Genomic DNA, 15450 nt, shown 5'->3' with positions numbered 1-15450 from the left:
TCACCAACCAAATACAACACATAGACAAAAGTGTCTCAAACTGTTGGTATACTCTCTAAAATCAAATATTATGTTCCCCCACTCTACTCTCTTTTCACTATACTACTCACTAATCTATCTAACATATCTACCTAACATACGGTATCTGTGCGTGGGGTTCAACCACTGCAAATTACCTCAAGCCTTTCATAAACAAGCAAATATCTGCTATCAGAACTATGTACTGAATAACAAATTCTGTCTGTAGACAATACACAGCTCCTCTGCTTAAATCCCTAAACATGCTGATCATACACTCACTCCACCCATTCTCTTGTGCTATTTACATGTACAAAACCTTGTTCCTAAATGCTAATCCTGATCTGAAACTCTTCCTTGATAGATGTAACAGAACCCATGAGCACCACACCAGAAATAAATGCCTTTGATACCCCTAGAGTCAGACTAAATTTGTGCAAACACTCTATACAAATAAAAGAACCCAATCCGTGAAACTCGCTCCCTAATGATTTAAAAAACTCTCTAACTTTATTAAAAAATAAAACCAAAAAGTACCTAATTTCATCCTCAATTTCCTACCTTGTGCTTCAAACTTTAAATGTATCTTATGCTACCCACTCACCCAATTTAAGTACTTAAGATATGCAACAGGACCTGCCTGAACTACTATGCATCTTAGTGGCTTTACAGCAATGTAAGAACACCAATGTTATGTACTCTCACAACCCAATGTATCTTCTTGTATATAAATAAATAAATTACATATTTATGTTGTACCTGAAATGCTCTGCATGTTAGTGGCTTTAGGCACTGTACTGAGGTGACTTAGGAATCCTCCACTGTTAATGTTTTGTCTCTGTTTGTACTCTGGCTTAATAAATATTATTATTATTATTACTATTATATTCTGCACCCTTTTAACCCCCACATTCCCTGCACTCCTCCCCCTTCCCTTCTCAATTTCTGCACCAAGCCACCTTTACCATATTCTGCCCTCCCCCTCCCCCACATATTACCTGCAACCACCATTTCAACTTTTGTACAACATAAGACTATCTATAGTAGATGATAAATAATAGAAGAAAACTTACATGCCAATTTTGCCTTTCCTACAGCATACACTGAGGCCGCTCTGGCTTTCTTTGTGACGAGGGCAAGTTCTCCAAAGTAACCACCGATAGACACCCGACTGATCTGTAGAGATCAAATTATTAGACTAATACCTTGTATTAATTTTAATTAAATATAAAAGCAGCTACACTACTTTCCATACTTTACATATAAATGCTAATATGAATAGTTGACATGTTGCCATTACTGTAATAACATTTAAGAAACTTATGAAGCACAGAATACATGTATACCATTATCATAATGAAGGCTTTGAAGTAATTCAATAATGGGTAATAAGAAATGTAACAAATACAGTACAGTACTGTATTTCAGTCGTGTTTAATTTTTTAAGGACAGAGAAATGTCCTAAAAGACTTTCAAAAGATGTTAAATATGTACACAAATTTCTACATTTTCTAGGTTGTAGTTTTAACTCTGAATGGTCTACATGAAATATATTTTCATCTTGGAAATATGATTTATTTTGATTTACCTCACCATATTAGTGTCTTATAACTCTAATAGTTCATTAACATTTGTGGCAGTTTTTGCAAAATTCAAGATACCTAAAGCAATGGCAACAGATTTTGTTTTTGACTTAATTTATAAAATATATTTTTCTTTCAAAAAGTAAGTCCAGGTAATTATGCCCACAATAAACCTATTTAGAGTAGATAAGGTGTTCTTATGCCCAGTAAACATGTTGGAGAGTACACAGGGTGCGAGTCTTTGAAAGAGTCCACAGTAATTGAACAATTGAACTCGCATCCTGGATAACCCAAGATAAATTATCCACGAGGCCACAATAGGTTTAGAAGCAACACAACCTGAAGTCCACGCAAATTTACAAGGAGTTCAGGAGGACTTTAGGCTCTGTTCTTTTAAGTTTTATGTGGTCTAGTGGGTAATGTGTGCATCTGAGGTGATCCAGGATGCAAGTTCAATTCATTACTGCTCCATAGATTTTCTCTCATATGTTATGCTATTGTGATTTCATTGCGCACATGTTGGAGAATACATAGGTTGTGTATATCCTTCCCAACTCTTTTCCCCTTAAACCTGTTGAGTAGACTCTTCAATGCATGTTTGACCTTCAGTGAGCCTGAGAATACACACAACATTGTTTGCCTTGACAAACCTACCTCTTTCTCTTCATTATTTTCTTTGACCATGGTAATGCGGACCGTACCATCCTCCACAAAGTACATGCCGTCGGCACTATCACCCTGCAAAATAATCTGCTGCCCGGGCACATATACTTTTGGCACCAAGGCATCCGCCAAGTTCAACCGTTCGTATTTCTGTTAAAGAGAAATAGATCTTAATTTCCTTACTAATGATATTTACATTAAAATAATCAAATATCATTGGGAAAATTTGCATATAAAACTAAGAAATAATGATTAATATTTGAAAACGTTTATATTTCTATAAATCAGCATATTTAAATTTATCATATTAATTATGGGTGCAGTATACCAGTACTGTATATACAGTATATGTAATTTACAGTATATAGTAAGTTGGTATTCTTTTTCACTGATGAAAAACTTTTACAGCAGGGTTGGATTAGGATGCACAGGTTCACAAGGACATTGCACCAGAGTTAAACAAACCAAAGAACTGTGCTTCAATAACATTGCAACATCAGTGGTTGAGAAGGACATTTTAGATGCTCTAGTTATCAAATATTCCCAGGGTTCTTTGGTGAGGTCAGGTAATTACCTCACCAAAGGTAATTTGGTGAGGTAAATACATCAGGAGAAAGTACTAAGCCCATATGACCATCTATCTATCCCATATGAGTAATTTTCCTGAGGTCATTACCTCAGGAGAAAGTGCTAAGCCCATATGACTATCCCTTGGAGGAATACAGGGATGAGGGTTCTGGGATAGGACTGTGGGAAGAAACAATACCTTTTTTTTTTTTTTTTTTTTTTTTTTTTTTTTGAGATATATACAAGAGTTGTTACATTCATGTACAGCCACTAGTACGCGTAGCGTTTCGGGCAGGTCCCTGGAATACGATCCCCTGCCGCGAAGAATCGTTTTTTCATCCAAGTACACATTTTACTGTTGCGTTAAACAGAGGCTACAGTTAAGGAATTGCGCCCAGTAAATCCTCCCCGGCCAGGATACGAACCCATGACATAGCGCTCGCGGAACGCCAGGCGAGTGTCTTACCACTACACCACGGAGACTGTACCTAACCATTTGGACCATCAGGATTGATCATTTACTTATCCAACAGTATATATATAATTATCCCAGAATGGGAGCTACATGTAGAGAATAAGTCACAATAACATGGCTGAAAATGTGTAACCCGACCTCAAACATATGAAAGGAAAGATTCATTTTAATGAAAAAATTCATTTTAATCTGCCCTGGACTCTTATCACAACAATTCATATACTGTATCAGTACTGTATATTTGTTTCAACTTTCTTATTTATGTTTCTGAGTGTTTATCCCAAACCAAGTTCTAATAGCAGTCTGCTGTAATTAAAAATCACAGAAATGTTACTGTTTATGAGCCACTATAATTCATTGTATGCGGTATTTTGTCCACTGGGAAGTTGGACAAAATGTATTTTGTCCACTGTTTGGACATCCAAACATGATGTATTATTTGAGAGAAGAGATCAACTACAATACAATTACAACAACAATACAATTTTATTTAGGTAAGGTACATACATACAATAAATATTTACAAGGATTGTTTGACTTATAGGTAGAGCTAGTACATACAATGCCTAAAGCCACTATTACGCAAAGCGTTTCGGGCATAAAACTCTCAACAGTTGCCTAACTCCTGGGTACCTATTTCCTGCTAGAGGACTGAACTTGGGTAAATCGAATGTGCATATTTTAGCTAAAATAACACCACAACCATTTACAGATAGTGACCCTATGGAAAAAGTTTATCTGTTTAGTTCAAATTACTGTGTTCATATATAGTCCAGAAATGTGAAAATATCAACTTTAAATTAAGTGACAGTGCAATGCAAAAGGATTATTTTCTTTAGCAGCTGACAAAACCAATAATCTCATCAACTGCTCAATAGCAACACTTAGTGGACCAGCCAGAGGCTTAGGGCCTACGCAGGAATATCCCTGCAAAAAAAAAAAAAAAAAAAAAAAAAAAAAAAAAACTGCTCGGTTACTGGTGTTTGTAAATGATATTACACAGGCTTTTACTCATGAACTTGCTAGCCTCAGTTGACAATTATTATTAAATTATTAACTAAAGTGACAAACAAAGAGTGACTTACTAAAGTGAGCTTTTGGATCAAAGTAGCACTGTTGAACTAGATAAGGACAAAATTAGTTTGGAGAGCAATTTCTGGAACTCTTGTGGCAAATGGAGCACATAAGTGCATGGTACCACAGCTGTTTAAACACTTGCTCAGCTCAAAGATTACCTTACTGTATATGTAACAGCTTCGTTCATATATTGTTTGTTTACAGGTATGTTTTTTTGTGGAATGACCTCCCAATTGTATCTAAAAGGCATATGTCTCCCAAGCAGTTTAAAAGAGAGACTAAGAAATATGCACTTAATATCATATAACTAATATCACTCAAATTTCCCCCATTGAAATGTTATATTTTTGTGTGCTATCTTAAATTTAAATGAATAAAAATGAATGCCTTTCTTCACTCAGTGTCATCTGATTAGTGTTTCTATTTGTGAAAAATGGCTTACTCAAGTCACATATGTTATCTTACTTCCTGTTTATTAATAGTTTCCATTTAAACTTTATAATTTTACTAATTTACTCTATGTTCTAGTAGCTTTACTGAAACACACCCTATTACAAAAATTGTACATCACCTGTTTAATCTCTTCATCAAACTAAAAGTTTATTTTCCAAATGTCATGTATTAATTGTCAATCATTTTCTGACTCTAATTCTCTTCATCAACTCATAGATGTTATATTGTCTCATGTAGTTTTAAGAATTACCCATTAAGCTTATGCTTTATATCGTTTCCATAATTTTTATGTTATGCCCAAATAGCTCTGTGTATTAGTGGCTTTAGGCACTGTATGTTACCTATGAATTCTCTGTTCATGTATTTTTTATGCATGTACTCTTGCATAAGTAAGCTTCTCCCCTGTATCAATCTACCCTGGCTTTGCGCCCTGGAGAGGCCACTCCAGACCAACAACCAGAGCGCAACTCCATAGTCTCCCGAGACTGATGGATGCCTGCTACTCTTGTTTAAATAAATATTATCATATAGTTGTGGATAAGTGGAATGGGTTATAAGTTAGCAAAGAACCAATCAGTTTAACAGGTTTCAAAAGTAGATATGTGCAGGAGAAGGAGGGGAGGGGGGGTATATATAAATAGGACCTGCCTCTTATGGGACAACAAGCCAGCTGTAATGCTTCATATAGTTTTTTTGCTCTTACAATATGTTACAACAAATGCAACCATTATGCTGTTCCATCCTCCTGAAATGGGTCAATATTGTACTAAAATACCCTTGTCAGGATCATGAAACCTGCTTGGCTCATATTGAAGTACAGTTTATTCCTGGCCGAGATGATAATTGTGATCGTTCATCTGGTATTAACTGACCATACTCAACGGTGTTTAACCTGCAGCCAAACAAAACCTAACTTTTAGAACTTTAAATTTGAAATTTCAACATTACAAAATAATAACTCATAGAGACAGTGTCTTACCTCCAATGTTTTTAACATGGGAACATTTTCGAGCAAGGCCTCATACATCTTCCTCTTCTTACAAGCAGATTTGAGTAATATCCTGCGGAAGGTGTGTCGGTCCATAGCCCAAAGTGCACCAGAGGTAACAGCCTGGATGGTGGCTGCTCGAGGCAGGTTGTACATGAGAGCCAGCTCTCCAAAGCTACCAGAGTTATCGTATTTTCCCACGGAACGAGGTTCTGTGTCACTGTCGGTCTTGACGAAGATGTTGTATACTCCCCTGTTGGAGAGATGCCTTATTAGTTTCCCTGTTGGAGTGATGCCTTATTATAGTTTACCTGTTGGAGAAAAGCCTTTAAAAAAGTTTCACTGGCAGAGAGATGTCTTACTACAATTACCCTGGCAAATAGAGGCCTTGCTGTAAGTTACGTGCCTTACTGAACTATATTTACCCTGGTGAAGAGGGGCACCTTACTATAGTTACCCAGGCAGAGATGGCTTACTAAAAGTTACTTGGCAGAGATATTCCTCACTACAGCTACTCTGGTGGTGTTGTTTGGTGATTTAGTTACTCGGAACTAAAATTTCCATGTAGCATGGGCTATGGTGAGCCCGTAATACCCTGGCGAAGAGACGCCGGACAAAGTATCCTTACATACCCCCTGGTGGGGAGATGCTGAAGATTAACTACAGGATAGACTAAAGTCTTTACTTACGATTCTATGACATAGAAGTTGTCGCCATCATCACCCTGCTTAATGACGTTCTCTCCCTCTGTTACCCGTCGCTCGAACATGGCGTCTAGCACCTCCCCAATCTGGTCCTGGAAAATTAAAAACACAGCGTTGAAAAGGTTACCCTCTGTCATTGTGCTAGAGCATGGAAACAATTGGAAAGATTATTAATTTATTTATTTATTTATTTATATATATACAAGAAGGTACATTGGGATTGCGAGGATACATAACATAGTAATTACATTCTTGAAAAGCCCCTAGTACGCGCAGCGTTTCGGGCAGGTCCTTAATCTAAGAAAATTTTAAGTAGGTAAATACTAGCAAAATTTATAAAAATGATAACAGGTACATAGCAAGAAAAAAAATGAGAGAAATTTGTAGGTATATTAAAGCACATGTAGCTCAGAGTGATTGCAATGACAGCTTGAATGGTAGTTTAACAAAAATTAGTAGGCACAATGCAACATATGGTTAGCACATAAAAGATGACAGCAATGAACACAATGATAGAGTTGTTTGGATTAAGTACATAAAGATTGGGAAATTGGGTAACACTAGATACAGAGCAAATTTAAAGCTCAGTGTAGGAAACTATGAAGATGAAATTAGGTACTTTTTGTTTTTGTTTTTAAATGAGGCAAAAGTTTGACAGCTTTTCAATTCACTAGGTAGTGAGTTCCATAGACTAGGTCCCTTAATTTGCATAGTGTTTACACAGATTAAGTTTGACCCTGGGGATATCAAAGAGATATTTATTTCTGGTGTGGTGATAATGGGTCCTATTACATCTGTCCAGGGAGAGTTTCAGAGCATGGTTCGCATTTAAGAACAGGGTTTTGTAAATGTAGTTGACACAAGAGAATGTGTGGAGGGAGTTAATATTAATATTCCTCACTAAACAAGGATTTAAACAAGGGAGCTGAGTGTTGTCTGAAAGCAGAGTTTGTTATTATTCTGATAGCAGATTTTTGCTGGGGGATGATGGGCTTAAGGTGGTTTGCAGTGGTAGACCCCCATGCACAGATACCATAATTAAGATAGGGATAGATTAGTGCATAATATAGTGAGAGGAGAGCAGAGTTAGGAACATAATATCTAATTTTGGAGAGTATACTGTACCAACTGTTTAAGAGACTTTCTTAGTTATGTGTTGAATAAGTATAAGTATAATAAGGTTGACCTGGTATAAGGCAGGGATTTTTAAAATTGAATTTCCATTAGCTATCCCATCTACTGTCATACTACTGTACCACTAAAGAAGAGCCACATAGCTATGGATCATCCAATAAAATCAGCACACTGCTAAATGTTACGACTACTTGGCTTATACTCTGGTATAAGTGTCTCTGGGAGTTTGTAACACCTGCTGGAACAGACCGTACCAAATATAAAACATGCTAAATTATATTCGCACACCCTGCATCACTGTCTGGTGGAATGCAAAAAAAATAAAAAAATAAAGAATTTAGAGAGATAACTTTAACAAAGTATTTGTATTTCAAAATGATTTGTATTATAACAAATAAGTATTTTTGTTGAGTCCTGGCTTTGTTGCTGTGGACTCTTCCCTTTCACAGTATATACTCAAATGCTCTAATCTTTCTAACAAACGTGACTTAACATAAGCTTTCCCCCTTCCATTTCTTTCTTTCTCTTTCCCTTTCTTTCTCTCTTCTCCCTTTTTCTGTTCATTGTCTTCTACGCTCCCTTGCTATCCTCTTCTTATTCCTATTACTTTCTTCTTCGGTGGTTATAATAGGAGCTGCCTCGTATGGGCCAATAGGCCTGCTGCAGTTCTCATTACTACTATCCCCTACACCTGACTTTCCTCCTCAGCTCTCTCTTGCCTATTTAATGCCTGTCCTTACCTGTCCTCATCACAATCGACTTGAGAATGGTCCAGGACGGACCGAAACGTCGTCGTCCCTTCAATTTCTAGTGTGGTCTGGTCAACAAGTATTTTTGTTGTTATAATTACTGAATTTAATTTAAAATGATCTACTGCTAAAATTTTTTAGTAAACTGCCCACTGGATGGATATAAGTGTGGGGTGCATAATGGGTAAATTAATATTCTAAGTAACAGGCTCAAACAAACAAACTCTCACTGTGTGTTAGAGCGTCTTGAGACCAAGGTGAAGCTACGTTGGTCAACTGTGCAGATGCCCTTCATTCATTTATTAACAAATTATGTAACTTAACTCATCAGTGATGTAACTTGCTTAGCTAAATGAATTTGTTGGGGGGTTCAATTCCTGAACCCATTATGCATATTTGTAACCTTTTCTACTACAACTCACACGATGGATACGGGGGGTCCACGATCACTCACAGGATGGGTACGGGGTCCACGATCACTCACAGGATGGGTACGGGGTCCACGATCACTCACAGGTTGGGTACGGGGTCCACGATCACTCACAGGATGGGTACGGGGTCCACGATCACTCACAGGATGGGTATGGGGTCCACTACCACTTACAGGATGGGTATGGGGTCCACTACCACTTACAGGATGTGTATGGGGTCCACTATCATTCACAGGAAGGTAATAAGGGGTTAACTACCACTCACAGGAAGAGTATTGGGGTGTATATTAAATAATTGAAAACTTACTTTAGATAAATACTAGGAAATTCCTTTACTCTTTAAGCAACATAATTGTTTGAAACTAAAATATTTCCAGAGGGATGTCTGTGTCTTCCCCGGAACTACATTCACGTCTGGAATCCTGGAAACGCATAGCATTAACTCCGGTCCTGAAGGTGCTTCAGCGAGGGATGCCTGATTGCATGACATTAAATCATTGTCTGGAACAGTGATGGGTGTCTGAACCTGAAGCTGGAACTGTGACAACGGTGATCTGTGTGCCTGGAACTGTGACAACGGTGATGTGTGCCTGGAACTGTGACAACGGTGATCTGTGTGCCTGGAACTGTGACAACGGTGATGTGTGCCTGGAACTGTGACAACGGTGATCTGTGTGCCTGGAACTGTGACTGTGAAGGTGTGTACACCTTGATCTGTTGATCTGTGGCAACAGTGTATGGGTGTGTGTGAGCCTGTCATATATATATATATATATATATATATATATATATATATATATATATATATATATATATATATATATATATATATATATATACATATACATATACTTTGCAAGGCTGCTCCTCTGATCGTAGGGCAGACAGAGGACCTCAGATAAATACAGACAGATACAAGGCAACAACATCAACAGGGGACAGATACTCCTTCCGACACACCCCGAGCCTTAAATTTGTGAAGTGCCCCGCCCACAAAAACTAGCAGAACTGGGTGAAGGCTTAACATGCGCTACAGCAATCAGGTGACTCATTTCCCGCCTGCATTTCCTACTGGAGCCTCCAACACCCGCCCATACGTGCACCACACCACAGCACCACCATATGTGGGGGCGGCTCGCACCACCACCACCATATGTGGGGGCGGCTCGCACCACAGCCGTCCTTACACGTGCGCTTGCCTACACCTCCCACAGGAAAGCCGCCCCGTTTTATTTCCTGCCTCCCACCTGTTCGTATTCCCGTGTGTTTGAATATTTTTATGAGTTGCGTGTGGTATTTGTTGTTGATGTTGTGAGTACTGGTTGATGGGGTTTTTGGTTTGGTATGTTTCTGAGGAGTTACTTGCGTTTTCAACTATCACTAATGTCCTCTTGTTCTATTTGTTTTCTCAGTTGATAAAAGAGAAACTTCTTGTTTCTTGTCCAACTTCTGTATCTTTCTCGGTATCTTGTATATGGTGATTATATGTCCTCTGCTCGTAACTCAGCTCCCTTAATTTAGGTACCAGTTTTGTGGCAAACTCCTGCTCCTCTTTTTTTGTTTGCTTTAGAATGTGTGACTTGCATTCGAGACAGGGTAAATATGAGGGTCCATTCATGGGATTCTTGGCGACTGAAAAATCAAAAACGTCCTCATATGAGCCAGAGGGCCTACTGGAGGGCTCCTGTTGCCCAGTAGTCTACATCATCGACACACAACCGAGTGACCTGGATTCAATCCACCAGACAGGACAGATACAGATGGGAGATTGAAATTGAAATAAGTTTATTGAGGTATAAATACACGCAAAGGGATGAGATAGCTCAAGCTATTCTCACCCCATTCAGTACAACCTGTTCATATATATATATATATATATATATATATATATATATATATATATATATATATATATATATATATATATATATATATATATACACACACACACACACACACTTCCGACCTCCTTATCAAAAACAGCCCGAAGCCGACGGAGAACCCTCTACAGCAGTCAAGCGTTGTATACATGTACACTTGCCCCCACGAAGGATGTAACCTTCAATCTAAGTACATAGGTATGACGTCGACCAAGCTGACGAGGCGTTTGACATGTCATCTTCAATCCGGTGCCCCCAGGAATCACATGAGACAAGCCCATGACATCATCCTAACAAGAGAAATGTTGAACAAAAATACTTGTATAATAGAGAAAACCCAAGACGTAAGAAGATTACAAATTCTTGAAGCAATTCACACAAGAATAGAACAACCTACCATGAACACCCAAATCACGGAACTATTTACTGTACCCACCATGAGAGTAAGGACAAGACCAGAACATAACGATGCCAACACAGAGGACACTGTTCAACATAACAGGCCAATTACACCTGATTAATCTTTGTATAATAGGAGCTGCCTCGTATGGGCCAATGGGCCTTCTGCAGTTACCTTTATTCTTATGTTCTTATGTGCTGCGTCCCCTATGTATCCCGCTTGTTTTTACCTTTATCACCTGACCCTGTATGGGGTATAAATCACCGAGTCCTGTAATTTCATTTCACTTGAGAATGAACCATGGAGGTTCGAAACGTTGTGCAAATTGTATAAATAAGTGTAATACAGTCTACAGTAATTCACTTTTTTCTTCATCTTGAAATAACGAAAATGAGTTTTGGAGAACTCTTTCAGCTAAGCCCTGATGCTAGGAAAATAGAGGGATAGAAGCCCTAAACCAGAAGATAGCATAAATACTGAATATGCGGGCATATTCATTGAGACATGTTTAAATGAAAACCTGCTGCCAGTATACACCAATATATATATATATATATATATATATATATATATATATATATATATATATATATATATATATATATATATATATATATATATATATAATATATATATATATAATATATAGATATATAATATATATATAATATATATATATATAATATATATAATATACATATATAATATACATATATATAATATATATATATAATATATATATATATATATATATATATATATATATATATATATATATATATATATATATATATATATATATATATATATATACACACACATCACAAACAATAAGCATATTACCGAACATTCTGAGTAATAAACATATACATTTGATGGGAGATGACATGGAGGAGCCCCCATACTTGTCTCAGGTCTTAACCCTGAAGCTGCAAGGGGGCGCCCCCGGGCGGCGCCGGGGCCTCGCCCGCCAACATGGCGTATCAGAAGGACGCTACTGAGAGAGATTACTTTACAAACTGTCAATATTTTCTCACAGGAAGACTGCCACAAGCATAACACAGGAGGAGAGCAGCTGTGTTTTGTTGAGTAAACTGATGGCGCCCGGCCTGCCAGCCTGACTCATGCACAACAAGACAGCCTTGTACGTACGTGTGTGTGTACGTCTTGCTCCCATTGGTCCCAACCACTTGGGATGGACGGTAGAGCGACGGTCTCGCGTCATGCAGGGCGGCGTTCAATCCCCGACCGTCACAAGTGGTTGGGCACCATTCCTTCTTTCCGTCCCATCCCAAATCCTTATCCTGATTGATTGATTGATTTAGATTAAGCCACCCAAAAGGTGGCACGGGCATGAATAGCCCGTAAGTGGTGGCCCTTTTGAGCCATCACCAGTATCAATAGATGATACTGGAGATCTGTGGAGGTGCGACTGCACCCTGCGTGACGGGAGATGTCTCCCGTAACCCCCCTTATCCTGACCCCTTCTCAGTGCTATATAGTCGTAATGGCTTGGCGCTTTCCCCCCTGATAGTTCCCTTCCCTTGCTCCGATTGGTGCACAGGCAACCAGTCAGAGCAACGCTCTTCTATATGGGAACCAATATCAACATAAAGTGGTGCTAATTTCCCCTTAATGGGGGGACAGGAAGCCTGTACTTGCGGTTATCCCAGGGGGTTTTCTCCCCTAGACCAACTGTACACCTCCTCCAGGATGCAACTGACAACAGCTGCCAAATTCCCGGGTTTATCTGCTGCAACCCATCCTCAGACCAAGTCCATTCCATCCAGCGGTCGACCCCAAAGACACATTCATCAATTTTATTAACATGCTGTTTATTCAAAACTGGAATTTTCTCAAATATATATTAATATTTTTTATATAGTAGCATGCTGTACATATTTAGACACTGGTTAAGTTAGGTGTTTGGGTTCTGTTGGCGATTGTTTGTATTTGTAGTACGTGGGTGAAGCATTTATAGTGTTGTTGTTCGAACATAAGTCGTCAGTGAAGCACTTGTTCCGGAAGTGTTCGGACGTCATCAGTTGTGAGTCGTGTGTAAGCCGTTTTTCTTAAAAACGGCTTTATTTTTCTTAAAATAAACAGCTGGGGTTTGGCGGGTGGATGAAATAGATTTGGGTCTTTGTTTATGAGGACGGGCTGCTATTTGTAATATGTCGTCCCCTGCCCGAAACGCTTTGCGTAATAGTGGCTTTAGAGATTGTATGTACTTGCTCTATCTATAAATTCATCAAAATCTGTATCACCCCTTGTATGTATGTACTTTACCTAAATAAACATTTGAATTTGAATTTTATGTGGTTGAAGCATTTACAGCGTGTAGTTCGAAGAACCACAACCAGCCTCTTTAACCATTGTATTTTTCCTCTATTATATCTATTTATATTTCGCTCTAACACACACTCACTCACTCACACTAACACACACATTCCCAGGAAGCAGCCCGTAGCAGCTGTCTAACTCCCAGGTACCTATTTACTGCTAGGTGAACAGGAACATCAGAATCAAAGACACTGCCCATTTGTTTCCGCCTCGGCCGGGAATCGAACCCGGGCCCTTAGGACTACAACCCTCGTGCGCTGTCCACTCAGTCGCGAGGCTCCAAGTAAACACATGTGTGTGTGTGTGTGTATGTGCCATGTGTAGATAGGTATGTGTAGGCCATATATATACACATACACGTATGTGTGTGTGTGTGTACTCACCTATTTGTGTCTGCAGGATCGAGCATTGACTCTTGGATCCCGCCTTTCCAGCCATCGGTTGTTTACAGCAATGACTCCGGTCCTATTTCCCTATCATATCTAGTTTTAAAATTATGAATAGTATTTGCTTCCACAACCTGCTCCTTAAGTGCATTCCATTTTTCCAATACTCTCACGCTAAAAGAAAACTTCCTAACATCTCTGTGACTCATCTGAGTTTCCAGCTTCCACCCATGTCCCCTCGTTCTGTTATTATTACGTGTGAACATTTCGTCTATGTCCACTCTGTCAATCCCCCTGAGTATTTTGTACGTTCCTATCATATCTTCCCTCTCCCTTCTTCGTTCTGTTTGTTTACATACTTAATTTTCTCTAAGTGAAAATCTTAACCTGATTATTCTTTCAAGTACTTTACAAGGAATGCTTGTCAGTGATACTGGTCTGTAGTTAAGTGCCTCTTCCCTATCTCATTTCTTGAAAATTGGTACCACACTTGCCTTCTTCAAGCAGCTGGGCAACTCTCCCGTCATGACTCATTATAGATCCTTACCAGAGGCACGCCGAGGGCCTGCGCTGCCTCTTTTAGTGTCCACGGTGATATATTGTGTGTATTTACTATTTGTATCTGCAGAGTCGAGCTATTAGCTCTTTAACCCCGCATTTCTAATCAATTTATTTTTCTTCTATTATATCTACTACATACATTTATCTCTAACATACACACACACACACACACTCAGGAATCTGTACACCAGTTGATTGACAGTTGAGAGGCGGGACCAAAGAGCCAAAGCTCAACCCCCGCAAGCACAAATAGGTGAGTACACACACACACACAGGAAGCAGCCCTTAGCAGCTGTATAACTCTCAGGTACCTATTTACTGTTAGGTGATCAGGTTGAAAGAAACTCTGCCCATTTGTTTCCGCCTCCGCCAGGGATCGTACCCGAGTCCTAGGATTACGAATCCCGAGCGCTGTCCACTAGCCACCAGGCCGAATGGACAGCTGGTGTGTGTGTGTGTGTGTGTGTGTGTGTGTGTGTGTGTGTGTGTGTGTGTGTGTGTGTGTGTGTGTGTGTGTGTGTGTGTGTGTGTGTACTCACCTAGTACTCACCTAGTTGTGTTTGCGGGGGTTGAGCTCTGGCTCTTTGGTCCCGCCTCTCAACCGTCAATCAACAGGTGTACAGATTCCTGAGCCTATCGGGCTCTGTCATATCTACACTTGAAACTGTGTATGGAGTCAGCCTCCACCACATCACCCCCTAATGCATTCCATTTGTCAACCACTCTGACACTAAAAAAGTTCTTTCTAATATCTCTGTGGCTCATTTGGGCACTCAGTTTCCACCTGTGTCCCCTTGTGCGTGTTCCCCTTGTGTTAAATAGACTGTCTTTATCTACCCTATCAATCCCCTTCAGAATCTTGAATGTGGTGATCATGTCCCCCCTAACTCTTCTGTCTTCCAGCGAAGTGAGGTTTAATTCCCGTAGTCTCTCCTCGTAGCTCATACCTCTCAGCTCGGGTACTAGTCTGGTGGCAAACCTTTGAACCTTTTCCAGTTTAGTCTTATCCTTGACTAGATATGGACTCCATGCTGGGGC

At 39.2% G+C, this 15450-nt stretch overlaps 1 protein-coding gene across 5 annotated transcripts in view; it reads right to left on the bottom strand.

Moving 5' to 3' along the window:
- Positions 1 to 15450, bottom strand: part of Pka-R2 (cAMP-dependent protein kinase type II regulatory subunit) — a 342071-nt gene that overhangs the window by 4483 nt on the left and 322138 nt on the right. For all 5 annotated transcript variants that reach the window (XM_045738870.2, XM_045738869.2, XM_045738872.2 and 2 more), the window contains 4 exons: positions 6514 to 6620; positions 5816 to 6077; positions 2256 to 2414; positions 1092 to 1194 (listed from right to left, as the gene is read on the bottom strand). In XM_045738870.2, coding sequence (XP_045594826.1) covers positions 1092 to 1194; positions 2256 to 2414; positions 5816 to 6077; positions 6514 to 6620 — 631 coding nt within the window. The remainder of the gene's footprint in view (positions 1 to 1091; positions 1195 to 2255; positions 2415 to 5815; positions 6078 to 6513; positions 6621 to 15450) is intronic.

Source organism: Procambarus clarkii, chromosome 43 (genome assembly GCF_040958095.1).
Source record: "Procambarus clarkii isolate CNS0578487 chromosome 43, FALCON_Pclarkii_2.0, whole genome shotgun sequence".
In the NCBI taxonomy this organism is placed as follows: domain Eukaryota; kingdom Metazoa; phylum Arthropoda; class Malacostraca; order Decapoda; family Cambaridae; genus Procambarus; species Procambarus clarkii.
This window is presented reverse-complemented; position numbering and strand designations above follow the sequence as displayed.